Here is a 27,051-nt window from a genome sequence, read left to right on the forward strand (position 1 = left end):
TGATGGAGGTGCATTGAGTCTTAAGCTGATAATGAAAATTATTCTGCAGTGGTTTGTGTAAGGTTTGAGTCACTGAATGATGGCTGATCGTTTTATTATGTGGTTCTGTATAAAAGCCATAATTATCATGATCCATCTGGCACAGGGTCCATCTTATCTTAGCATCGTTATGCAAGTAGCTGTCACTGGTATCATATGCAGTCTGACTGTTAACCAGTATCAGTTGCTTTATAGAATCTGTGACATGACAAGAGCTACTGTTGAAAACAATAAATTATCGCTGTGGCTAGTGGAGGAGGAAGCTGTTAATGTGAGGGGGCTGAACAGAGCAAAGAATTTCCCCAGAAGCTGTAGCCATTTTAGCTTTCATGCATGCATTCATGATGTTTCATAGTTCACTTTATAATGTAGACCTACGAGAAGAATCATCATTATTGATGTAAAAGGCATGAACAGTACACTCCTACTTAATGTGATGCGTCCTTGGACTCACGCGACCACATAGCTATGGGTGTGGCTATACTGGTCTCGTGATATCTACCATCACCAGTGGGAGTTGACGGCAAGAGATTGAGTGGGGCGAACCAGCTTAAACAACGCTGATATATAGACAGATCCAATTCCTGTATGGCACCATTTGTTTTATTGTTTACTTTGCTTACACTAAGTGCTGCAAGTATCGCCCAGAATGACTTGGAAACCCACGCGGAAACTTCACCTCGAACTTCACTGAAGGAGTACCTACGGATTGCACAAACGGATGGAATAATATCAAAGGAACAGTTTGTACAGCTGCAGGATTTAGCTATCAGATTGGGTTTGCTTTTAGACGATGGTCCAGGAGTAGGCCTACCTACAGAAATTCCAAGTGATACACCCGTTACTAAGCCAGGAATATTTATGAGACTATACAACCGTTTGACTCTATTGAACGTTCTCTATTTTGGAGGTGGGCTTCTTGTAATGGGAGCCTCAACATTGTTCATGACATTGGCATGGGAGAAACTGTCTGGAATTAGTTTGTGTGCTATAATAGGCTCCATGTCAGCTTGTGCAGGTGGTGTTGGCATAATGTTTTGGAATGAAGAAGAGTACGAAATGGCTGGAGGGCTGTGAGTTGAATATAACAATGTTAACTTGTGTATAATGGGATATTTTTATAGGCTGTGCTGTATCAGTGTGTCACTAGTTCCATTTGCGGTTTACAGTCTTGAGAGAGGACTTGGTTGGTGGCCTAAAGGACAGGACCCAGGAGTGTTTCAAGAGTTTAGAGAATATATTCGACCTGGTTGGGTAGTAATGGAAATTGCTACAGTAGTTGTTGGAATGATGTACATTCGATTTGTTCGATTTCCGTTTTTGCTTGCTCCAGTATCTTTTAGTTTATGGTTCCTCTCAATGGATTTAGCTCCTTTACTCCCCCAGTATACCAGTAATTTGTTTCAAACTAGACGTTGGGTTTCTTTGTTGTTTGGTTTGGTGACAATCATAGCTGGATTTGGAGCAGAGCTAACTCTAGGAAGCCATCCTGACTTTGGATTCTGGCTATATATTTTTGGCATAATTCCATTCTGGTTTTCTCTTATGCTTGAATTCCCAAATCGAGAGTTACTCCACTCAATTGAACTGGTAGTGAATGCTTGTTTGGTTTTAATAGGTTCTGAACTTGACAGAATGACCTTTCAATGGTTTGGTGTCATTGGAATGTGCTTGTCCACAAGTGGGATACTTTACATCAAAAGTTCAAAGTCACAATATTTTTGGATGCTAAAAGCTGTACTAGCCAGTGCATTAATATCACAATCCTTGAAGAGTGCTGCTCCGTTACAAGTTATCAGTTCCTTAGTTGGTATTGTGGCCTTCAACATTAATGCTGCTAAATTTTACAATAGTGGTGAAGTGTATTTTCTAATACAATTGTTCACAAACCTTGGGTATCTGATTGGCTTAGCTAAACTATTCCATCCATTTATCATGGAAATTTGGTTTGTATCACTTGATTTGAGACATTTATTTGCTTTTGTTTGTTCTATTGGTGTAGCCTGCTTTCATCTACACATACCTCTCTTCTCACATAATCGCTACTTCTTCTGCTACCGATTCCTGATGAGTATATTCCTTTCTCTGTTATTATTGTTACTGCAAGGAGGATTATTTGTTGTTGCTGGATTAGTTGGTATTCCTACTGTTATTTTCCAAGTGTTACGAAGGCATATATATCGCTCAGATCCACCTTTGTCACTGCTCTTACTGTTGATAGGAGCTACAGTTTTTGGTATTGCATTTTGTTCTGTGCTTCAGTCACCATTGATTTACTATACCTGCTGCATTTTATGTGCAATGTTATTGTACTCACTTTATGATAAATATCGCCATCAAGGTGTAATTGTAGTGCTAATTCTGGTACTGCTGTCTATTCCATTCCAGTCAAAATCACTCCTCACAATATGCGTGCTATACATATTCTTCTATCTAACATGGTTAGCATACAGAGTGTTCCAGAATTCGTTAATGTTCCCAATTGTTCTTGTGGTCTTGGGATTAGGGGTAATATTTCTGGCTGTGCAGTATCAACAGTACGAAATGTTCATTAATGACACTTTTAATCAAGTAACTCCAGTGATCATTCATCTTTTACTAAGTGATTACACACATTGGGAATTTGTAGACCATTACAAGATATCACCTCAGCAGTCCAGTACTGCTCTTAATGTAGTTTATGATTATGTGTTTTGGTCGTCAGCTGCAGTGAGTGGTTTTGCTAAACTTTCTAGTCCAGTGTTAGTTGGCCTCACTATAACAATTATTGTATTGCTGATGTTGCTGTATGCAATAACAACCATACTGGAATCCTTTGATAAACAGTCAGTGGGAAAAGTGAAGGTATGCATGTAGCTACATAACAAAAGCATGCATAATATTGTTGCAACAGAGTGTGAGCAGTGCGTAGACTGTGTGTCTGTTTTGTCTATGTACATTCAATACTTCTATGTGGTGTGCCTGTCAACAGTACCATTGTCAGTTTTTTTCCTGAAATGTTTAATATACCAATTTTGAAACTTCTCTTTCATTTATCATTAATAGATTGCTCAAAGCTGCCTGTTCTTGCTATCATAAGTTATTCTTCACAAGTAAAACTCTGTAATATACTGTAATGCTGAGGTCTGTTAATGATAATTATCATGCAGTTTTAATTTGATGCAGATTAATTCCTTTGCAATTGAAAGCAGTGGAGAAGAATACAACCACTGTGGTTTTGTAATTACTGTTGTTGGAACTAAGCCAAAAGAAATGCAGAAGCCATCTTATCTACAGCTTGACATTGAAGGTCATGCATTCTGGAGAAGATTTGAGAAAGCTTACGGATCATTGCTAATTGTCCTTACCAGGTGAATGATTATATTGTATTGCAATGACACAGGGACAGTTGACTATAGAATTGCATATTTTGCAAACAATTAAACCTACAGTCTTTTGTGTAATGGTGGATCTGAGGATTTTCATGGTCATTCTACTGTTTTAAGCTTTAAATGTACCACAAACCTGAATATCATTAAAGTTTTTGTTTTGGAGTAATGGATGTTGCACTCTGTTGAGAAAATAGTGATGAAACATATCTAGATTTCCCACTCCAAATTTAAAACATCTAAGCTAGTGGACTCGTTTGAGCAATGTTGAATAGTAGCTTCTTGTCTATCTCACAGTATGGTAGTACTGTATACAGTGGTCCCTCCATCATCCAGCCATTAATAATCCAAATAGTTTGTTATCAAAATGTTATGAGTGATGGAAGTTTAAAAAAGTAGGCAAAAATCATGTGCCCGGTGGAAGTGATTGTTCTATTAGAGTATTTTGCATAAAATTATGTGTATGTTCTGTTAGAGTATTTTAACCTGAGTTCTGTATATAAATTGTAACAGAGTTGTGAACTGGATAATGTATATTAGTGTGTATGTGTACACATGTATGTAGTTTTTTAGTAGAGACACGGTAATAAAAATAGTCCTTGTGCCGTAATGGGGCACCACATGCCAGTCCATTACAAAATGTATGAGGTTTGTTTATCTGAACTTTTCTGTTATCCGAGCACACCTATTGCCCAATGAGTTTGAATAGTGTCGCAATCTGCTGATTTTGTGTCTTCTTGGACTGTATACATTTATAAAAACAACAACAAGGAAATATAGCTTATACTGTAAGGGTATGTGCATTATTTAGTAGAGATATACTGATAAGACTTTTTTTGGTCAACAGAAGTGGTATAACGTTTAACTATAAAGCATAGCTAGCTGATTACCTGTGGCCTCTATTGCACTATGCAGACAGTTACAGGCACCACAAAAAGTTTAATACACACCCCTTCAAAGTCTTGTCCAGATTACTTGTGGTATCAATATGGCTGGTAGGTAAAGCCCAGGGTGTAGCCAGACTTTTGGTCATACCAGGGCCTAGCTAAATGACATTGTAGCTAGTGAGCATAGGGAAAGCAAACTATGGCATGCAAAATATGCCAACCTAAGGGAGTTTGGGGCATGCCCCCAGGAAATTTGTAAGTATATATGCCGCCCAGGACATTATACCCTCTGAAATTGATTGTAGGACACAGTTTATTAGAGTAGTTACTATTGCTAAATATTTGCCTGACTGCTGTATTAGAGTGACTGTTCTATTAGAGTATTTCAATCTTAATATTTAAATTATTGATGTCTGGGCCTGGTTCTGGCTATACCTCTGGCTAGGGGGTTCAAGGGGTTCCATGGAACCCACTTTTTGAAAGAGTCTTAATAGCTATAGTTTCATGAGCTGCTGCCATTTATTTCTCAAATTTGTTGTAACATAATGAGCTGATCAGTAAAGAAATACTTATTGCAAACACTTATAGTAACAAAACACTCATGTTACCTTTCTTTACTGTAAAATCACTTGAACACCATTTTCATATGCAATAAGTGCCTCTAAAAATAATTATCGTTTTAATTATGCTATAAAGCTAGTTGTATTTCTAAAGGCTTAAATTGTGGTAAGATTTAACAGTGAAACATTCATTGCTGGAGAGTAATTATTTACTATTAAATAAATATTGGGTGGCTAGATGGCTGGAGCTGCAATCACCATGTTCCAGAATGAAACTCCCCCCCTTTATAATTCTGGATCCCCTCCTGCAGGCAGATCATTTAATTTATCTTGTGGTATGTTTCTTTATTCTTAAAGTGTAATGGTTACTGTTTTCAGAAAACCTGGATAAGAGTATTCGGCAAACCTTAGACACACTTCGTGACACTTGTATGGTGAGATATGGCTTCTCACAATGTAGTGCTTTATAACATAGGTAATAAAGAGGCTTTCTATTTGTTTGTAGTGAGAGAAGGATGCTTTTAATACTGCAAATAATAGTACTAATATAACTATTGGTATTGCAATATTGATTCTTTGAGTGCTAAATTTTGTGTTGACTACCGATAATGGTTGAAAACGTCACATTGGTACCCAACTGATCCAATTATCAGTACACCTCTATTATCTGGCATACTTGCACTCACTTATTTATTGATAATGGTTTTACTATAGATTATAGTTTTGTGCTTAACTACTGTGTGTGTTGTTTTTAGGTCCATCTTTTTGCCTTACAAGTTGACTCCAAACTTAGTTGAGTTTACAAGTTTTGAACAAGGCAGTGGCAAGTTTAAATTCATTCTTTATCCACTAACTGGCAGAAGCAAGTCAAAAAGATTCAGTAGACGTAGAATTCGAAATATCTTAAACTCTCTTCATGGCATTCAGTTGCAATGTATTCTGCGTTTCTCTACAGCTTGGTACAAGCCATATCAACAACTGTGTGTTGTTGATATTAACATTGATGAAGTTTCTTTCACATTTAATGCCTGAGAAGAGAAGTATAAGAAACCATTATTATTATTATTATCTGTGACTAATGCACACACACCAACTGTTTCAGTGTCAGAGACATAATGTTCGACTCTTTTAGTTATGTATGAATCTCTATACACAATAAACTTTGCATGCACGTGCAGTTTTTGTATACGAAATAAATCATTCATATACTACATAGCTGTACAATAGTGAGCCGATTCTCTCAATACTCATGGTTCAGCATGTCACCACAGCTACACACATCTATAGCACCTTGATATGGTTACATGTATCTATGCTAAATAGCACCTGCTTGGGTAGGTGATCATCACTCATCCTTGCCATATGACCTAACCAGCACAGACGATGCTGCACCAGTAACTTACCAACCCCATCAGTCATCCCAAAATCCACAGCTAAATGTTCAGAAGAAAGGTGTTCCCACCACTGTTGTCAAGAAAACCTCCAAAATCCTCTTTACACAATGATTGTGAAACACTTCTAGATCTAGTCTCCTGCTTTCACAACCCAAGTGTCACTCCCATACAACAAGGTGGCCACAACAGTAGAAAGATAAACACGTCTATGAGCACCAACTGACGACTTATCAACAAAGATGGACTGACGGACTGGCACCCAAACACCTTATCTGCGTTTGCTAACTGCCCAGACAACTCAGCATACAACTTCCTGTCATTACTAATGATAGCTACTTCCCAAGTTCCACAAGTCTACAATATCCCTCTCCACATCATGATGTACAGTGACTGGAGACAACACAGAAGTATCAGCCTGGCCTGGCAATTCCAGCCACCATATGTGACTGTCTCTGGGAAAACCGGTTTTATTGCCCAATATAAAAGTATCGAGACTCAGAGTGTTGTAGCTGGCCAGTGGTGGTAGCTACACATATTAAATTTTCGCACATTTTACAGCAATTTCTTACCTTCCAGATCATCCACTGAAGAAGTAGCCAACAGCTAAGTTTTCCTCCATTTTAGATAGTTTTTAAACCAGGATTGCCTGTCTTTGACCTGCTCCACCTCATGCTTTGCTATACTTAATTGTTCCACTAAATCAAAATTTATCTTTGGGAAAAATTCTCATTTTGAGTTCTGTCCCCATGCACAGTCCCTGAAGTGATGCATGCCGATGTAAACACTATATTCTATAAGTCCAATCCATTAGTGTTGGGGGTTAAGATGTTGCCAGGCTAATGCATTAAAATTTAATACAGTATAGCTACCACCATTAAATCAGTGGAACAAGCCATAGCATGATAAGGACAATAGTGAGTCTGACCCCCAATACTAATGGATTGGACTTATAGAATATAGTGTTTACATCGGCATGCATTACTTCAGGGACTGTGCATGGGGACAGAACTCAAAATGAGAATCCATCCTGATGAATTGACATCATTAATGTGACCCAACTTTGGAAAACCAAACAGTAAAAATGAGTAGTAAATAGCTACCATGGCAAATAGTGAGCATCAATAAGAATTTGTAGTGAAGTTCACTATTTGCCACAATATTCACTATTCATGATTTTTTAGGTGCATGCATCCTTTTTCAATTTGGCTCAATGGTCAATTTTTCTCTTTTGTAGCTAAAATATAAGGCACTGAATATTTATCTATATGTTGTGTTAAATATTAACTTGATACCTTGAAGCATTCCAGAGATATGGCCAATGCATGTATATAGACAATGATTCATGTTATTTTATTTAAGGAAAGGACCAAGAACGTAACTATCAGAAATCTCTTTTATAAATGCATGACTACATCATAAGAAGCTTTCTGTGGACAATTCTTGCTCTGCAACACTGATGACTGAAAATGATCTATCTTAATTGGCTTGGTGTAGCTACCATGACTTTGAGGACAAATTTCCATTCCTATATGCCATGTAATAATTATATAAACATAATTGGAAGAATTGATACCAAAAAAGCAGCATTGAATGATTCAGTAATGTGTCACTTCATCACATCAATCTGCTAGCTGACAATTTTGCAATACCATGCTTCTTCATGTGACACTAATAAATCCATTCACTTTTGCTGAGATTTCTGCATGAATCTTTGGTCTTCTCTCATCTGAACTCTCTGGATCCTAGGCAGTGTTGGGAGTAACGCGTTACTTATGTAATGCGTTATGTAATATTATTACTTTTGTGGTAACAAAGTAATATAACGAATTACGCCATTAAAACAGATACTGAAATACGTATAACGCAAGTTACTTAACTTACAAATGTAACGCGTTACTTAAGTAATATAGTTACTGTATAGAACGAGTCTAATATTACGTAATATTATTACTACAAGTAACGAAGTTACTAGTCTTGTTAGCTATCCTCTGAGTAACGCCTAGCCACAACGAAGTAACGAGGCCTACTGAATGAAGCTTATTCACCAGCTTCTTACTTATAATAGGCATTCCAGCCCGATTTTTAAATTTTGGAAAAACAGGCTTTTTATATGTTCAATAGATAGAGTATTGATTGCCGATCTCAGAAATATATAGTTTGTTGGGTTGGAATTAGCTACTTTGGCATGCACAGTGCTTAAAAACTGAAAAAAGGTACATTTTTTCTCCAGGGCCCCCCATACATTTTAAAGGGAAAAATGGCACAATTGAATCAGGAAGCCATCTAGCAATCTGGACTATCTTGAAACTGTAGTTGCTTCTAGCTGCAAGTTTGTACATGTAATGAGAGTAACTTAGGTCTTATTGGATCTCAGCGATCTTTGTATACTTTGTGGTGAGCAAATATGCTTTACCTATTGCACACTTCTCAATACAATGGTGTATACCCACCCCATCAAAAATGTCTTTCAAGTATCTTTCAAGAATTAGTCATGTTTCAATTATCTTGAAGTAATCTTTCAAGTATCTTGCATGCAAACATCTTCGCAAGACACATCTTGCAAGTAACTTTCAAGATGATATCTTACCTTGTGAACAGCAAGACACATCTTGCAAGTAACTTTCAAGATGATATCTTACCTTGTGAACAGCAAGACACATCTTGCAAGTAACTTTCAAGATAATATCTTGCCTTGTGAATAGCAAGGCACATCTTGTAAGTAACTTTCATGATAATATCTTACCTTGCGAACAGCAAGACACATCTTGCAAGGAGCTTTAATGATAATATCTTACCATGTATAGCAAGAAGTGGCTTGCATATTAAAACTCAAAAACCCAATGAAAATAGCTCAAAGCTTCTGAAACCTCAGAAAATTTCCACAGACTCTCTCATAATATTATCATATACAAGTAGGTTTCGATTCTACCTTATGAAATTTTGTAGATCCCTTTATAAGTAGCACATAATTCATAAATGCAGCAACTAAAGCAACTTTAACAGTAGCAGCAGAAGCATAAGAAATTAAAACAGCAGCAATGCAGCAAACTACACAATAGGTAAGTAGTAGTAGTTAAGTAGTAGCAATAATAATTGAAGTGACAGCAGCTGAGGCAGCAGCAGCAGCAACATCAACAGCTAAAATGAGTTGCAGCTAAATTTAAGCAGTACAAGTAACAGGAGCAACTATACATCAACTAAAGAAACTCTAACTAAGAAATTGCAGCAGTAGCACTAGCTAAAACAGCTAATGAAGCTGCAGCTATAGTAGCGAAGCTGCAGCTATAGTAGCTTGCTGCAACTGTAGCTAAAGAAGCAGCTGGCTAAAACAACTGCAGCTAAAAATGACATAGGCTAAAAAATATAGAGCAGATAAAGAAACTTCAACTACAGCAAAACAGTAACTGCTGCAGCTAAAAGTAGTAGCTGCTGTAGCTAAAGCAGTAGCTACTGCAGCTAAAAGTAGTAGCTGCTGTAGCTAAAGCAGTAGCTGTCGCAGCTAAAGCAGTAGCTACTGCAGCTAAAGACATAGCTGTTGCAGCTAAAAGTAGTAGCTGCTGTAGCTAAAGCAGTAGCTGTCACAGCTAAAGCAGTAGCTGTCATAGCTAAAGCAGTAGCTGTCGCAGCTAAAGCAGTAGCTGTCACAGCTAAAGCAGTAGTTGGTGAAGCTAAAAGCAGTAGCTACTGCAGCTAAAGACATAGCTGTTGCAGCTAAAAGCAGTAGCTGCTATATTTAGCAGTAGCTGCTATATTTAAAGCAGTAGCTGCTGAAGCTAAAAGCAGTAGCTGCTGCAGCTAAAGAGATAGCTGTTGCAGCTAAAGCAGTAGCTGCTGCAGCTAAAGACATAGCTGTTGCAGCTAAAAGCAGTAGCTGCTATATTTAAAGCAGCAGCTATTGCAGCTAAAGCAGTAGCTGCTGCAGCTAAAGTAGCAGCTGTTGCAGCTAAAGCAACAGCCAAAGCAGCTAAGAAGCTAAAACAGTTGCTGCTGCAGCTAAAGCAGCTGCTAAAACAACAGCATTAGCGGCATAGCAGCTAATGAAGCATGTGGCAGAAGTTGAAGAAGCTGCAGCTAAAATAGCAGCAGCAGTTGATGCTATGGAAGCAGCAGACACAGGAGGCAGGGCCTATTATTACACAACGTTAGCCCAAAGAACCATTATAGTGACACTGACAATTGTTGAATCTTTGCCCTAAAGTTATATATAGAAGCGGCTAGCTATTTTCTTCTATGATGTGCAGCTCTGGTGAGAGTCATATGCACGAATTCGGATGCAGTTAGTGAACAGAGTTAGGGATCAATCAGTGTGTACATTAGTTTTATATATCTGATTTTCAACAGTTTATTATATCTTGCCGAGCCCAAATATTGTACATGCACAGATCTCTTCAGGTTGACCAAGCCAGGTTTGAAAACTTCTGATGCTTTTATCATACTGTTGTCACACGGCTATATTATATGGATCAAGTTGTTCTTATAGCTACGAGTTTTCAAGTTGTACAAACTCATATCAAGGGTCTGTTCAGGAGACTTAGTAAAATTTATGCCTGCTTGCAGCAGCGTGCATCTTACAGTAACTATTTATATAAATTCTTAGTTTCTCACAACAAATTTCTTTTTCATACACTATATAATTTCTAATAAGAGATGGCATGGATAATAGTAGAGAAAAGTGCAAATATAACTTCTTATTCTATTACCTGTATGATATCATGAGGGACATCAAAATCACCAGAATCAATATGATCAACTTGTTTTTAAAGTACGCCATTCTATATTTTAGAGTAAATCCTATATTGTCAAAGCATTAACTCTGCTGTAGCAGCTAGTTAAGTGAATGTAACTATTTATGTCAATCATACAAATTGCAGCACAAAAAAGTTGTGATTGCATATCCCTCCATCCTTAAAGAGACCAAGTAGCAGTATATCTTTAGGATTATGGATGAAAAAGTAGCAAAACAAAGTAATAAAACAATGGAATAGGTTAAAAGTAGTGAAACAAAGAGAAGTTGCTTATACTGTAGCTACTTAGATGAACTGCTTGCCACTTTGGTACGGAACTTTCCACACTACAGTGAGTATACTCAAACCACCCTACTTAGATCCCAAAATTTTGGTAAGCATATGGTTAGGTTTGTGGCATTCTAAGCATAATTTAACTCAAGCAAATATGACCATATCATCACTGCAAAATTATAATATAAACCAAAACCCACAATCGAAACCAAACACTTTTGATATAGGTTTCTTATACATTTTGTTAACAGAGTTAAGTAAGGATAAATACAAATGCTGTGAGTTGTAAACCTTATACCAATATACTCTTAATTGTTACATGTGTTTCATCATACCTGTAGATCCAATTTGTGGTCAGGTGGATACCGGATACCCACGGGTGCAACAAGGGGCACAATACTTTACTAATTAACTTAAGAGTGTTTGATTACTTTTTCTTTACTTGCATGATTCCTGCATACTTCTTGTAAGATGGTACATGCATGATTCTTGCAAGGTGTTCTCAAGATTTTCTCTTCCCTAGACCATGTTCAAAAATCATGCAAGTTACATGAAAGACTCTTGTTATACATCCATCTTGCAAGATTCTTGCAAGACTCATTTTTACTTGGGCATATAGGCAAGTGGCTATCTCAAGTTGGTAAAAACATCAAGTTAACAACTTAGAAAGGTAAACAACTAAAGTGGAGGTGCCACAATGATGCAACAATACCTAAGGTGGAGTTGTGGTTCAATTATGGCATTGTTATGCCGACTTTGAAGTGGTTCATACTTTTGAGCTGATGACTCAGCCATTAGAAAATTGCTCTGGAGCTGAAAATCGCTAACCCGAGTGAAGTAACTACGCACTTTAAAGTAAGCACCAGTGACTACCTTCCACCCGACAGTACGTTTTTTAAAGTTTTAAAGTATTCTACATATATTACAAGGCTTGAAAAGATTACAAAACAACACAAAACGTACTTATATGTAACGCGCACGATAAAACTAAGATTTTCATGATGATCAGCGTGTGGACAAACCCCACAGCGATTTTCATCCTCATTGGAACTCAGACGACGGAGCAATCCCAAGTTAAACGCGAGTTGTCATTTTGTGCCAGGGTTCTATTGGGGAATATACGGAGAATTTTTTTATTAAAAAATCTCGGATACTGGAATGCCTACTTATAACCAAGATTTGCATATTGTCCAACAACGCAATCATGTAACGTGATAAGGTGGTAGTTTCACACATGACAGCTTAAGGCTGTGGACACAAAGTAATATAATATGTAATATTATTACAGTTACTTTATTTTATGGGTAATATGTAACTGTAACTAAATAGTTCAGTTGCAAGTAATATGTAATATGTAACTAGTTACTTTTACAAAGTAACTTGCCCTAGGAAGTCCACAGGTCCAGATGGCATTAGGTTCCTGAAAGAAATAGGCTGCTCTATTGGCTACCTTATACTGTTCACGTTCATTGCAGAGTGGAGTTGTTCCTTCAGACAGGAAGTGCTCATGATCACATATACTCCAGTTCATAAAGGTGCATGATGATTTGGACAATCCTGGCAACTTCATACCAATCTCTGTTGTATCTGTTCTTGCTGGTTTTTTAAAATATTTTTTGTGTGTATTTGTTCAATCATTTTTATAATTTGCCTTAAGTTAATTGTTGCATTTGTATCCACGTATAATTGTTTTGTATGCGTGTGTTAAGTTTTGTACTTGTTAGCTAGCTATATGTTCATTAATTTTGTCTGTATTGTTTGTTGCTCTGACAAGGAAGAATGGTAGTTGCCAATTGTCAGAGACTCAGAGGGTAATTTATAAATCAATCAATCACATCAGTCTGATAATTTAAGAAACTTTTATTGCTAACCCACAAAGAAAATTTCTTGCTGTACAAACTCCAAACATTTATTGAATTTATAAACCGTCAATAGCTAACTGTGAAAGTGCGCGCACCATCTGAATCCAGTAATTGTCTAAACAACCAGAGCAACAGTCACTCAGTAGAATAAAATCAGTGGAGCAGGTCAAAGAGTCTGGGTAAGCTTATAGCAATGAAAGTCATCACATCAAGCGTACAGCTACAAAAGGAAAGACAATGATATGGGTGACATTTTGGGAGTATGATTCCCATCCAGCAAGATTTTAAATTTGAAAGCACTATGACTTTTCACCTTGTTAATATTAAAAATACATTAACAAGCTACTGGCATTTAGTGGCAGTTAAGAAACAGAATATGAGACTGTTAAGAGACAGACTGCTCTATAGAGTGGCCGGCTGATTGCTCTATTAGACTATCTTGATCTTTTGTAAGTTCGTATAAGGCCAATGAAACTTGATTGCCAGTTTCTCACTCAGAATTTTGAAAACTTGATGCAGGCGGGCGGTTATTAATCATTATTGATTTTTTCCAAAAGCACAACACATATCCCAAACATGAAGATTTCTGCCAAAAACAGTGAGATCTACATTGATTACTCTTGCATAAATACCTTACTAATCTATAACAAGTGATTCTTCCATTAGAGTATAGCTGATTGCTCTATTAGAGTAAAAGTGACTGCTCTAATGGAGTATCTTATGTAGCAGAAACTTACCCTCTGAATGGAAAACACACAAAATAATTCCTGTGTTCAAATCTGGAGACAAAACTTCTGTTGCCAGCTATCGACCAATTTCACTCCTTTGTGTCATCTCTAAAGTGCTAGAAAGATTAGTTTATGACAAAGTGATAAATACAATAGCTCCCTCCATCACTCCGCATCAATTTGGTTTTCAAAGTAACGCTTCAACTCAACAACAACTTCTCATCTACTTTCATCAGCTAATCACTTCGAGGGAAGAAATAGACACCATCTACATTGACTTCAGGAAAGCCTTTGATAGTGTGCCACACAATGAATTATTGGTTAAATTATGGAACATAGGAATCACAGGCACTCTATGGAACTGGTTTAACAGCTATTTAAGTAACAGATCCCAGTGTATCTCTGTTGAAAACCGCCTGTCAGATTTCCTACCTGTAATCTCTGGTGTTCCCCAGGGAAGCATTCTGAGTCCTTTGCTTTTCTTGATCTTTATAAATGATCTGCCATCTACCATCATATCTCAACTACTCGAATTTGCAGATGATACAAAGTGCTTTTGACAAATCATTTCCATACTAGACATACAGCAGCTTCAAGAAGACCTCAACTCTTTATTTAATTGGACTATTAACAATCATCTGTCATTTAACCTCTCTAAATTCGTATTCATGAACTTCCATTGTAAATTCAACTCTCAGTACATCGTAAATGACCATATAATCAATGAATCACCCAGTTACAAAGACCTAGGGATTATTTTCACTAACTCGTTGTCATGGAGAAAGCATTATGAAATGATTTCCTCTAAAGCCTACAAGTCACTTGGACTGCTATGCAGAGTATTCAAGGATTCGCATTGTCCTCAGGCTAGAAAATCCCTATACATTTCATTAGTGAGATCTAAATTGCTATACTGCTCCACATTGTGGAGACCTTATTTGTTGAAAGACATAGAATTAATTGAGAAAGTACAAAGACGTGCTACTAAATTCATACTCTCTGATTACACTTCAGACTACAGGACTAGATTGACCCAACTAGGTATGTTGCCATTGATGTATATTTATGAATATCTGACATCCTCTTTTTCATCAAATCACTTAAAACTCCTACAGATAAGTTCAATATCCTGAACTATGTCAGCTTCAATACTGGTTCTACTAGATCTTCTGGAATCAAACTACACCACAAGACAGCCCATACCAATGCAGCTATGAACTCCTATTTTTTTCGCCTACCTAGACTATGGAACTCTTTGCCAATAATTGATCATACACAATCACTAACTGTAATAAAACAAAAATTGAAGAAATTTTTATGGAATCATTTCCTAGCTAACTTTGACAATTCACTCTGTTGTTTCCATTACCTTTGTCCCTGTTCCCGTTGTTCCAAGAATTCTGCATCTAACAATTTTAACCACTTGTAACTAAGTATGTAAATGTTAGTGTATAGTTATTTTTTAATGTATGCTAGGCTATCAGTGTAGGTCACTGGTAGACCCTCAGAATTATTATTCTGTAAAGCATTATTCAAGATTATTATATATATTTCGATCTGAAATACCAATAATGAAATTCCATGCGGGTGTATCAAAAGCATGCGGGCGGTGACGCGTAACTGCTAATCAAGTTTCATTGACCTAATAATAATATTATCCTCATGTTTTAAAGGAGGGGAGACTACTTGCATGAGTGCTCTTCTGCATCAATAAACCATCTTTAGACTAATGCAAAAATATCCCGGTCCCGGTTTTACCAAGAAATCTCCGTTTCCCCTCCCGGTTTTACCAATACCCGTCTGATGAAATACAGATACTAAATCATTTCTACCGCCCAGATTCGGCGGTAGCCAATTAATGCATGCCAATGACGTTCACACAGAAATCGCCTTGGCAACACAATGCTTTTGTGCAATCATCTGACGCAACAAGTATTATGGGCGCTGTCTAATAGACAATATGCATACCGAAAACATTCTAATAAGCACGTGATCTTTTGACGGTGAATTAAGTGCGAATTGATTCATATCGTGGCAGTATCAGCGATTCTTACAGAGCGGTGACTTCTTCTACCCAGGAGATAGTATAACTAGCGAGCGAAAGGTTTCCCGTAGCATTAGTGGTGAGTTATAGTCCTAGCGAAGTTATCAGCGTTTCTTACGGAGAGGTGATTTCTTCTATCTAGGAGGTAACACACCTGGCGAGAGAAAGCCTGCCTGTAGCATTAGTGGTGAGTTATAGTCTGAGCCGCATTAGCTACCCATACTTATGTATGGGATTTTCACAAAATTTCGGTAGTCGTTCACCGTCAACTTTTTTTGGAAAGCGTCGCCGCACTACTGTAATTGATCATTTTTCTTTCGAATAATATAGCATGCATATTGTCTACTGAATTCCTTTTGAAATGATTTAGTATTTGTATTTCACCAGACTCTTACTTTTTGCGAAGGAGCGGGCGGCGCCAGACTAAGCTATCTTCTGGTTGGCCAGGACTATATTTTACCTACCTCATCCACCACGGCATACCAAAACAGCTATTTCTCAAGAACAATAAACGAGTGGAACATACTACCAACTGACACAATTGAAATTGCAGATACTGATCTATTTACAGCTAGACTCCAATCATATTATTGTACCTAATGTATTTGTTTATGTGATTCCTGAGCACACCAGCAGGGCTGACTGCTCAGTAAACAATAATAATAATAATAATAATAATAATAATAATAATGACTCCATCAAGACTCCACACCCTCGTCCAGATCACTCGTACGACTCGCCACTGTGCTTTAAAAAAGCAGCCAGCAAAAGCAGACCACTTTATTCTGGTCTACTGTGACAGTGAAATTTGATAGTGCATTCATTAAGCTTTGTGCTTGTGGGAAAAAAAAATCAAACTTCCTGTCTTGGGCGATAAGAACGGTTTTCGCAGATCCAGTGGCGTAGCTAGCCAGAAAAAATTTTTTTTACCGAGGCAAAGTAAGTTATACATTGACGTAATTGAGAGGGTCTGCTTGTGACTCAACTGATTCACAAACACTTTCAAGCATGAGTGGTACAGCATTTGCAGGTTGATTCTCTGGTTGGATGGAAGAAATTGTTTCAAAAGACTCTGAGTACTTTTCTACATGTCATGCTCCAGCTTAGTTAATGCAACAGTATACCATGCTTCAATTGTTAGACTAGTTTAATTGTACTCAACACAAAAAAAAAAAACTGACTTACTCTGGAGATATTTTGAGTGGTCAGGCCATCCATGGACTGCAACAGAGGTCATAGTCATGCACACTATACTTTTTATTGATCCGATATGATATTTAAGTCAGAGATATCTCTTCCATGAAATAATCAACTGCATGTGTCAAGCTAGGGAGTCTGGGGGCATGCTCCTTCGAGGAAATTTTTGAAAATATATGCTTTGAAATGGCATGTGGAGGCTACTTTCATGATATACATGCATGATCAATGGGCTTTATGCATTGCCATGCAGTTAATTCATTGGAACACTTTTGAAAAGTAATTTAAAGACAATTAACAATGTAAATGATTTAGACCAAGCAGTGTAAGAGTACTGGCTATATTACACTGAATACTCTATTAGAGTACATTACGATGACTGCTCTATTAGAGTATCTCGATCTTTTTCCGAATACAAATTCAAGTAGCTGAAAAGTGGTCCTCACCATGGGCTCCGGCCTGCTTAGTACTACAACCATAGATCTATTGTGTGTGGTACAGTAATGCTGTATAGTAACATTTGAGTAGAATATTCAAGGTGCCAAAACTCAGGCCTGCTCAGTGCTCAGCCTGAATTTTTGAGCATTTTTTTTTACCGAGGCAGCTGCCTCGGTTGCCTCAATGGTAGCTACGCCACTGAGATCCAGTCACATACGTATATGCCTTTGATCATGAAGAGTATAATTTACACTGGTCGGGCGCACACTAACTAGCTATTTAGCAAAGCTATTGTAATTAGTGCATGTAATCTTTAATTTTGTGTTTGCTACTTCCTGCGAAGTGAAATAGTATGGGAACATCTCAGTCACGCCGAAGGACACAGACCCGCAGCGGATACCAAGTTACAGCCTCAGAACATAATAATGTGGACCAGGAAATCGAAGCAGAGGTTACCCGTGTTGAAGCAGACATAAACGAAGTTAAACGCAAGAAACGAGAGAGGTTGAAAGAACTGGATCTCTTCGTGCTTGATAACTCCATTCGTGAGAGTACTGTGGGCCAGCTGCGCAGCCACACCTTGCAGAACAAGCTGGACATCTTTGAGCAGGTGAAGAAAGTCGGCATCAAGGATGTAATCATTGCCTCATTCTCTCACATGACACGCGTTGATGATGACTTTGTGTAGTACCTCAAAGATCATAACGAAGATTTCACTCATTTTTATTCTTTTTCTGAAATCACTGAAGGAATTAAAGATGGACGATGTGATACTGAGACCATTCCAGTTTCTCTGGAGAAGAACCACGAAATTGGCATTCCCAACACAATTTTTGAGGTGGACCTAGCTAACGAGGATATAGAGTGGGAGAAAAAGTTTACAACAGATGATATGTGTCAGCTAATCCAAAAATGGACAAAATGGGTGTATGACAACATCTCCACCAAGGCACGCGTTCTGTTCAATTTTCGTGATTTTCCAGTGACCATGAGTACTGCTCCAAAGCGCATGCTCAAAGTAGCTCAATTTCTTTGAAAGTTTCCAGTTGAATATCGAACTTTTGGTCTTTGCTTTGAAGATCCGATGGGAGAATATTTACCCGAAGAGCTTGAGGCATGGACAGCCAGTGTGAGGAGGATCATGACAGCTAACGGCTGGTTAGATGGGAAGATTCTTGTACATATCCACCAAAAGTGGGATCTCCAAACAGCTTCGCAACTTGATTGTCTTAGTGCTGGTGCTGATGGTATATGGGCCAGTCTTTGTGAAGAAGGTGCTGCTATGGGTCATGCTTGTGCTGCCATCACCATGATGAACCTGATTCGTCTTGGTAATACCAAAATTCTGAAGAATTATAACTGCACTGAGTTGAGAAATGCTGCTATGGAAATTACTAGAATCACAACTGGGAGAGAACCATATCCGAAACAAGTGCTATATGGGGAACGAGCAGTTGATCTTGTACTTGGTGTGCTAGGAGTTGGTGATTTTAATTTGGCTAAATTCTTTGGTGTTGAAACACCAAACCGAATGACTACCCTTGTAACTATCGATATGATAATTGAAAAGTTGGAAAATAATTTTGGAAAAGATCCACAGTTCACCAAAGAAATAGCAGAAAATATGAAGGAGCAGATGCTCTCAGATTTACGCAGTGGAAGAAAGGAGGAATACAATAGTGCAGTCGGAATGGCTCTCTTATTTGACCGTGCTGGTGGAAAGCTTACTGAAAAGGTCATTATCACACAGTTGAAATTGGTTGCCTTGGCCATTACCTTACAGAGACAGTAACATCTATGAAAAGAGTTTCAAATCTGAGTTTTTCCAAGACGAAAGCATTGCTTGATAGAGCAGCTGCTGTGGCTATAACTTCCTCTCAGAGAATCTTTTATGCACGTAGTAATCCAACCTGGACACTTTAAGTTAAGTTTTGTAGTTAATTATTTTTGTATGTATCCTTGCCATGCCTACGCGGATCTTATCTTTGTAGTCGCATGGGTCCGAGGCTCTGTATGTAATTTTGTCATTTCATCATTATTCTGATGGTTTCAAAAAAAAAAAAAATGGGTGAAGTGGTAGCGAGCGTAGAAGACCAGTCCTCCCGTCATAAGCAATTGATTGCTGAGATTCAGGAAGAATGGGATAAGTGGGACAAGCGAGATAAGACTCAAAGTGATGATCGGCTGCAGTTTGATAATTTTTACCATGGCTTTATGCAACCATACTTTGGATGTTACCGATGTGTAACTACAAAGAAAGGTTTGAAGGCATTAGACATGGATAAAGATGGCTACATTGATTGGTATGAGTTTCTTGTCTACATCAAGTGGGCTTTACGTCAGTACCCTAATGTGGCAGATGTTGAATTACTGATGAGTATTGTGTTTGAGAAAGGCCTTATACCTGCAATGCGAGATGAGAGGATAAAGCAGAAAGCTTTTAACCGTACAGCTTGCTAACTTGATCATGAATTTATTTTGATTACATAGCATATGTAGGCATTTTGCTTAGCTACAGTACAATACACATTAACAGTACTACCCTAGCTTTGATGTATATAGCTGCAGTGAATACCTGTATAGCAGTGAAGCATTACATGCACATATATTTAGGAGTAATGGCCTCTACACATGGTTTCTTTGTAGCAACAGATATCAAACATTAACAAGTTTGTCACTGGTTCTATACATATAGTCAGTTATGTGGGTGCACATGTAAACTTGAGGTCAGTTAATGCATTGATTTTGTACTTGTCATGCTTTCTAGGGGTGCACTGATTTATTGTCAGTAACGCCACGTGTACAGTTATGTAAGAATTTATAATGAGGTATTATGAGTGATTATGCTACCACATGTACAATTAATTATGCATGTGGCTATTAACTATCTGCTACATTGTTGATCATGAATTACACAAATACGTATGGGAAGTTGGAAGCATTATTGTGTAGCTACATGCACCGCACACAAAATATGGTGAACATTGCATTACTAATGTCAAATCCATCCATATAGCTATGGCTGTCTGGATTCAGTGGAGTGGAATGGTGGACAGCAATGATGAATTAGATAAGTTCACCTAGTGGTCACTTCTTTATAATGACCACAGTACCTCCAAATGAAGATAGCCTCTTTGTAAAGACCATACTAATGTAGTGTCTAAAATTTTATGACTGACCCCATAGGAAGGTCTTATTGGTATGCCACAAAGTATATCTCCTACACAAAGACCACCTTTATAAAAGCCAATTTATATTAATTGCTGCTCTGCGGTGTCTAGCACTGATGGTCTGACAGCAACTCAGGGGTATATTTCGTGGGTTTGGGTTCCAAACTCCCTCTGAAATTATAACTTCTGAGCTTGCATCAGGAACACCACACTATCAGTATCTTAGTTTGTCAGTGCAAATAATTATACAGAACAAATGGGAACAGCGCAGGGTGGTATAGCTACAGTGTAGCTAATAGGAATCTTATTTTTCAAATGCGGATTAAGAGAGAAAAAGGGTATACTTTGAAAAAGATTATTATAAAGATCGAGATACTTAGTCAGATGTACTCCAATAGAGTAGTCAAAACTACTCTAATAAAACTACTCTAATAAAATATTCGTAACAAAATATAATGTTATATAATATAGGACTATAATTTGAAAGTTAAAGAATATTATAGCAGCCCAGTAAATCTTGAGTTTTCCATTTCAATAGATTGGATCACTACAATGTCTGACTAGCCATATAATTAACATTTAGGATGGGAAGCAAGCATGTATATCGAAAACAGTTTACCTTCCATAAAATCATAAACTAATAGATTTTAATATTTAAAATCTGCCAGCAGCTGGGGCTGCACCCCTATATTCCTACATCTATAGCTCACAACCGACTATGGAAACCACCTTTAAAAATCCTGGATATGCCCAGGCAACTTGTGCTGTAGCCTTTGAGTTACCCAACTTGGTAAACAGGAATTAAACACAGCTAATAAGGTGAAACAGAAAATGGGCCAAAGAAAGGAAAAAACCCCTCTTACCCAGGATTCGAACTACACGTCACCCAATGTCTAGTCAAGTGCCACACTCAGTCTCTTCCAGGAGGGATGGATTTTCTTCCTTCAACCTAAGTATTACTACTGCTTTACAGTGTCCAGCACTGAAGATCTGACAGCATCTTGTGCTGCAGCCTTTGAGTTAAAGACTTTGACATTATTTAACACAGCTAATGTGTAAATTGCTATTTTCGGTGTTGTTTAGAGTACTCCTTATTGTTGAGGTTTTATATTGTGCACTGCAAACAATACATGATATGATATAGCAAAATTATGAATACAGAGAAATAACGTTACCTTTTCCTGTGATTAAAAACCTTTCCTATTGTATTATCAAATTACCATGTACAGTAGCTATGCAGCTGGTTTTACAGTAGATAGAGTTTGCCAGTACAGATGTATATAACATGGTTTTTATAGAGAGGTACACGTGCACTGGGTGAAATTATCATTCCATTCCATATTTTGTGTAGTTAGCTATATGTGCAATGTGTTTCTGTATGTGGGATTAGATTTTTGTTTAACCGGCAAAAGCCATTCTCTATCAGAGCACACACACGCACAACAATAAACACAATAAAAACACAACCACTAAACATTTAGTAACACAAATACACCTGTTCAGCAATTGTTGTAGACTTGCTAACTGTGACTGTTTAAGAGGAAGACCCCAGACAGGTATCCTAGAAAAAACTAGCTAGCAATTAAATCAACATCTTAAGAACATCAAAATTAATGATGAGGATTTCCGGTGGAGGATAAGTATATGTACATAATATGATACCAGCTACACACACTACTTAACTGAGGATCCCATTGTATATGTCTGTCAAAAATACTTTTTGTTTATCCACTTTCTTAAGCTGGTGATCATCTACTAGGATTGTAGGTAGATGCAGCACGTTTTTGAGCAAACCACATGACACTACAATAGCTTGAGGTTTCAGTCTGCTTGATACAATCCCCTGCCAGTGTAGGTCCTTTATTTCACAACTTCATGATTTTCACCAGAACATATCAATGTAGTGTCATCAGCAAACTCTAGTAATCTATTAATGAGGGAATTTCATTAATGTACCCAAGACATAGTAAAGGGGGAAATGCACTACCCTGTGAAATTCCACCCTTTACAGGAGACCAAGACGACATCATGTCTTTGTGTCAGACGTGCTGTGTTTGTTGGGAAAGATAATTGGTAATATGGAAGTATTTTCTATTCTATGTACATGTCCTCAATTTGGAGAATCATCAGAGAGAGGTTCCATTTTAGTGGCAAGACAACTATGTAGCTCTATACCTCTATATTGACTACACAAACACAACCCAAAATGGTAAAATTTGACAAGGATATCTAAGTACATGCTAAATTACCTACACGGTCATTTTATGCAAACCTTAAATGAATTAGTCAATTTAAGTCCTTCGTCATTTTAATGGAGAGCACACAAATTAAGCATCCCTCAAATGACATGAAGAAAGTTATGTAATTATGCAACTACAGTAATATTTGCATTGCGACACCACAAGATCTGCTGCTTCTGCTGGTTACTGCTGATAATGACGACAATGAGTGATGCTTATTGTACCACTGTAAGAGGCCTTTTAACTGCATGCAGTCAGCGTTAGTTCAATGGAAGAACCCTGGTCTCATATCATTGTTAAATATTATATTAATGTGGGCTTGAATGTGCTAATCACTCCAACAATTCACCCTCAACTCCAGATTCCCTCCCTAAATCTTCCTACACTCCATTGTCTTTCCTGTCTTTTATTTCAGATAGCTTTGCAAGAATACATGTTTTTCACCACAGTAGACTCTGAATACATGTATATAACATCTACACAATTAAAGGAAACCATCATTAAATGTTAGCACCACCATAATCACATGGTCATCCTTATTCATATACTTTGTACAGCAGAGAAAGCATTCCTACAAATGAACACTTCTGACTTAAGATTTCTGCGCCATTTCTCCCTCACAAACTTGTCACCTCCACAGTCTTATACACTTTAACAAAATTTAAACAGCTCTTGTTAACTCTATTAGTATAATCTTGCTAGACCAGTTGAGAATAGGGAACCAGTAAACATGTACAAGAAGAAGACAAAGCAAAGACAATTCAGACCCTCCAGCATGGGATTGCTGCGTGAGCCATCTCCTGTGGAGAACAGAGTTCATGTAAGACAAAACATCATTGATGAACTGGACATGATAAAAACAAGAGTAGATCAGGTGATGTAACTATTTGTACATATACAACTACAAGCCAGGCCATGTATTTTCTACAATTTAGATACTTCAAAGTTTTGAGGAAGAGAGTGAATTATACATGGTAGAGACTTCATAGAAAATTTCACTATATATTTCTTTATTACAGCCATCAGCTGCGGCTGTGTCTATTCCTGTAAAGGTGAGTGTTGTATATGTCAGGCCAGACAAACCAATTTGATAGTTTCTCATCCACAAGTGCAATGCAATGCAATGCAATGCAATACAATGCTATATGTGTATAGATAGCTGAATTAGATTGGTCACATGACTCTGAGTGTAAATTCCCTAGTTGGTTAAATTAATAGATAAAATGAGAAATGGATGATTTGGTCTTAAAGTGCCTTTTTGTTTTATATTTTACAAGGCATTAGAAAATCTCTTCAAAAAGCATGAAGCACTGGGAGCTAGAAGAGAAAAGGTAAGAAACATTTGAATACCATGCAAGCACTGTTATTGATCAGTGTGTTTGTTTGTAGGAATTATCCTCAGTAAAAGAAGTAAGTTTAACTACATATAATTCAGCTGGAGCCAAGTTCCAACTGGGTCGGCTTGTTTAACCACATGGTCTACATTTTTATGATATATTCATTTAGTTTTTCAAGAAATGTTTAGAAAGATTCTTTGATGAGGTAAGTGTGTATAAGCATTTATAACTTGTGATAGCGCAAGTGTGAAATGACACTGTCATAGGCTGCGGCTGCAGAACTCAACTATAGTACAAATGAACACCACATTCCTGATATAAATGAATTTGTGTAAGTATTAAAGGAATACACAACCTTAGGGATGTACATGTCATGTTTGTACATGTGCACAACTTATAGGTCTGCGATTCAGAATGCATTTCAAATGGTACAACAACTGAAAACCCTCAATGCTCAACTAGTTGCTAAGATGTCTGATGCTCTTAGGTAAGTCATTTTTATATACATATACTATATAAGTTAGTAACCTCTAATTTATTAGAAGAAAAGATTTGCAGTCACATGGAAATGGTAATGGTTATAAGTAGCTACATGCTTGTATCACAAGCCATGTAATGCTAATGTGCATATATGGAAATATTCTATATATAGCAGGAGACAGTGGAATGCATAACAGAGATCAAATACTCACTATGTATACAAACGAGGCTGTAAAGTGTGGCAGGTAGTACTATGTAATCATCTACACACTTGTATGTCTAAAGTTCATATGCATAGGCTGGAGAAAACCATCAAAGGCATGATTGAGGTGAGAACTTCTTTCAAAATGGAATACCACCACTTTTAATGCTTGCACACACTGTAGGAGCTTGAGAGTTTAAAGAGTCACAACTCATATTTAATGCAAAGAAATGAAACAGAAAAATCCAAACTAAGTGAAATAGAAATATCAAACAGAGAACTTGCTGAGGCTAGTACCTCTACAAGAGATTTGTGCATTATGTTGAATACATTAGACTGTTCAGAAGTTGAGGACAGAGGTTAACTCACTAAAGCATAAAGCTGCCAGACATACGTCTACCTCTCAGGTGTGTAGGTATACGTTGCAGTAACTCTTGCAGTAATTCCAACTTATTTTGCTAATTTTCTTACTTTTATGTGTAGCAAGTCAACCATCATGCAAATTCATTCCATGCTGCATCAAGACAATTCAGTCAAGCAGATAAAAATGAGACCACACACGCTGGAGCCTCACAATCAGAAGCTGCATCACATAGTAAGACTATAATTGTCCCCTCTACTAGCACAACCAATCAACAAAAAGAAGAAAAGGAAGAACAAGTTAGTGACTTTTGAATCGCAAAATGTAACGTTTTGTTCTCAATATGTGTACGTAGGTACCTACTGCTGTTGCCTCTAAGAAACAAAGTGTAAGAGGCATAAATCATTTTATTTCCAGTTACAAGTTACCTCATGTATACACAGTCAACAAAACATACATCTAGACTACTGGAACAACAGCTTAACACTATGGAAGAGTTACTGATGCAAGGGCAGAAAAAAATGAATGCTGTTGAGAAGGAAATAGCGGAACTCACTAATATGACTGATGAAACTTTGAGCCATAAAGTAAAATGTTTAAGTGATGTATGCAACACAACAAAGGTATATAACATTATATCCTTCACATTGTAGTACAGAGAACAGTACAATTGTTTGTGTGAAGCAGTGGATGTGATAATGATTTTATTGGGAAGAGAAGGTACTCAATTCCATGTGGTGTGTGCATTATCAATATAACTACATCCACAGGATCAGAGAAATTGATGATGACTTTAAGTAATGCTGCTCCTAACAATATTTTTGGTGATAAGGTTAGCTGCATGTTATGCAACTTTCACTTTAAGTTTGCAAGACATTTTTCCTTGTGCACCATGGCTGAAAGTATGCTTTCATCAACTGAAAGTTACACAACTATTAATCTTACTTGAACATTTTTGTTACAGAAACTGGTTATTCCAATCAATAACTTGGCTGATGTCATCAAAAGTGGTCAGTATAGTAGCACTATACACTTTACAACAAATCCTAATTTAAACCTTTTAGCTGTTTCTCGAGTCATGTTAGAATTAAAGTTGTTTATTAAGCTAAAGGTAATTGCATTTAAATGTGTAGCATAATGATATGATTTCAGTGGATGCATCAGAGAAAACTAGCTGCCATACCAAATAAAAGAACTTTGCTGACAAGTGAGGACGCTAAAAAGGTAATTTTGGATAAACAAGTGTAGTGATATTTCATGTGAGCAACTGTACTAATAGAGTATTAATGAACTGCAAAATGGCTGGACAAAGAGCTAAAAGGAATTGATGAAGAAATCATAGGATCTGTACAGCAGTAAGAGTAAAGTAAGGAGGTGGTTTCCATTATAGAAATACACTAAGTATAGTTATGAAGAACACAAGAAGGAAATTGAAACTACACAAGTAGCATACTTTGATCAGCTCTCAAAGAAGGTGAGTAGAACTATTGTATTACACAGACCAATGCTATACTCATAACAAAGGTTGATGGTACTATCCAGAAACTATACAAATCAATGGAGAAGCTTGAGGTTCCAGGTAATAAAATGAAAGTGTGCACAACACACAGTGGTAGATCCAGGGGAGAGCTGCATGCATAGAACCATCCCAAACAAGACTAGTATACACATCTTTGGACAATTTTTTAAAGCATTTATGTATTTTACCATCCTTTATGGTAAATTT

The 27,051-nt window shown here is 37.3% G+C and overlaps 2 protein-coding genes and 1 pseudogene across 2 annotated transcripts; all 3 read left to right on the top strand.

Moving 5' to 3' along the window:
- The first annotated feature begins 545 nt into the window (after positions 1 to 545).
- Positions 546 to 6,106, top strand: LOC136264312 (uncharacterized). The gene is made up of 4 exons (XM_066059028.1): positions 546 to 1,112; positions 1,164 to 2,883; positions 3,205 to 3,389; positions 5,610 to 6,106. Exons 1-4 carry the CDS (start codon positions 628 to 630, stop codon positions 5,884 to 5,886), a joined length of 2,667 nt encoding a protein of 888 aa, XP_065915100.1. The 5' UTR covers positions 546 to 627; the 3' UTR covers positions 5,887 to 6,106.
- An 11,781-nt stretch (positions 6,107 to 17,887) lies between these two features.
- On the top strand, positions 17,888 to 25,809 carry LOC136264902 (uncharacterized; annotated as a pseudogene).
- On the top strand, positions 25,791 to 26,690 carry LOC136263054 (uncharacterized). Its single transcript, XM_066057506.1, has 7 exons — positions 25,791 to 25,912; positions 25,979 to 26,045; positions 26,096 to 26,157; positions 26,290 to 26,335; positions 26,390 to 26,436; positions 26,490 to 26,549; positions 26,605 to 26,690. The coding sequence occupies exons 1-7, from the start codon at positions 25,814 to 25,816 to the stop codon at positions 26,641 to 26,643; spliced, it is 420 nt and encodes a 139-aa protein (XP_065913578.1). The 5' UTR covers positions 25,791 to 25,813; the 3' UTR covers positions 26,644 to 26,690.
- Positions 26,691 to 27,051: the final 361 nt, after the last annotated feature.

This window comes from Dysidea avara, chromosome 8, assembly GCF_963678975.1.
Source record: "Dysidea avara chromosome 8, odDysAvar1.4, whole genome shotgun sequence".
Taxonomy (NCBI): domain Eukaryota; kingdom Metazoa; phylum Porifera; class Demospongiae; order Dictyoceratida; family Dysideidae; genus Dysidea; species Dysidea avara.

What these genes read in the sequence shown, in the direction of transcription:
- LOC136264312 (XM_066059028.1), top strand. Translation starts at nt 628, where the DNA reads ATGGCACCATTTGTTTTATTGTTTACTTTGCTTACACTAAGTGCTGCA. An exon ending in TACGAAATGGCTGGAGGGCT is followed by an intron (nt 1,113 to 1,163) that starts GTGAGTTGAATA and finishes ATATTTTTATAG; the next exon opens with GCTGTGCTGTATCAGTGTGT. An exon ending in TTGCTAATTGTCCTTACCAG is followed by an intron (nt 3,390 to 5,609) that starts GTGAATGATTAT and finishes TGTTGTTTTTAG; the next exon opens with GTCCATCTTTTTGCCTTACA.
- LOC136263054 (XM_066057506.1), top strand. Translation starts at nt 25,814, where the DNA reads ATGGAAGAGTTACTGATGCAAGGGCAGAAAAAAATGAATGCTGTTGAG. An exon ending in ACAATATTTTTGGTGATAAG is followed by an intron (nt 26,158 to 26,289) that starts GTTAGCTGCATG and finishes TTTTTGTTACAG; the next exon opens with AAACTGGTTATTCCAATCAA. An exon ending in CAAGTGAGGACGCTAAAAAG is followed by an intron (nt 26,550 to 26,604) that starts GTAATTTTGGAT and finishes CTGTACTAATAG; the next exon opens with AGTATTAATGAACTGCAAAA.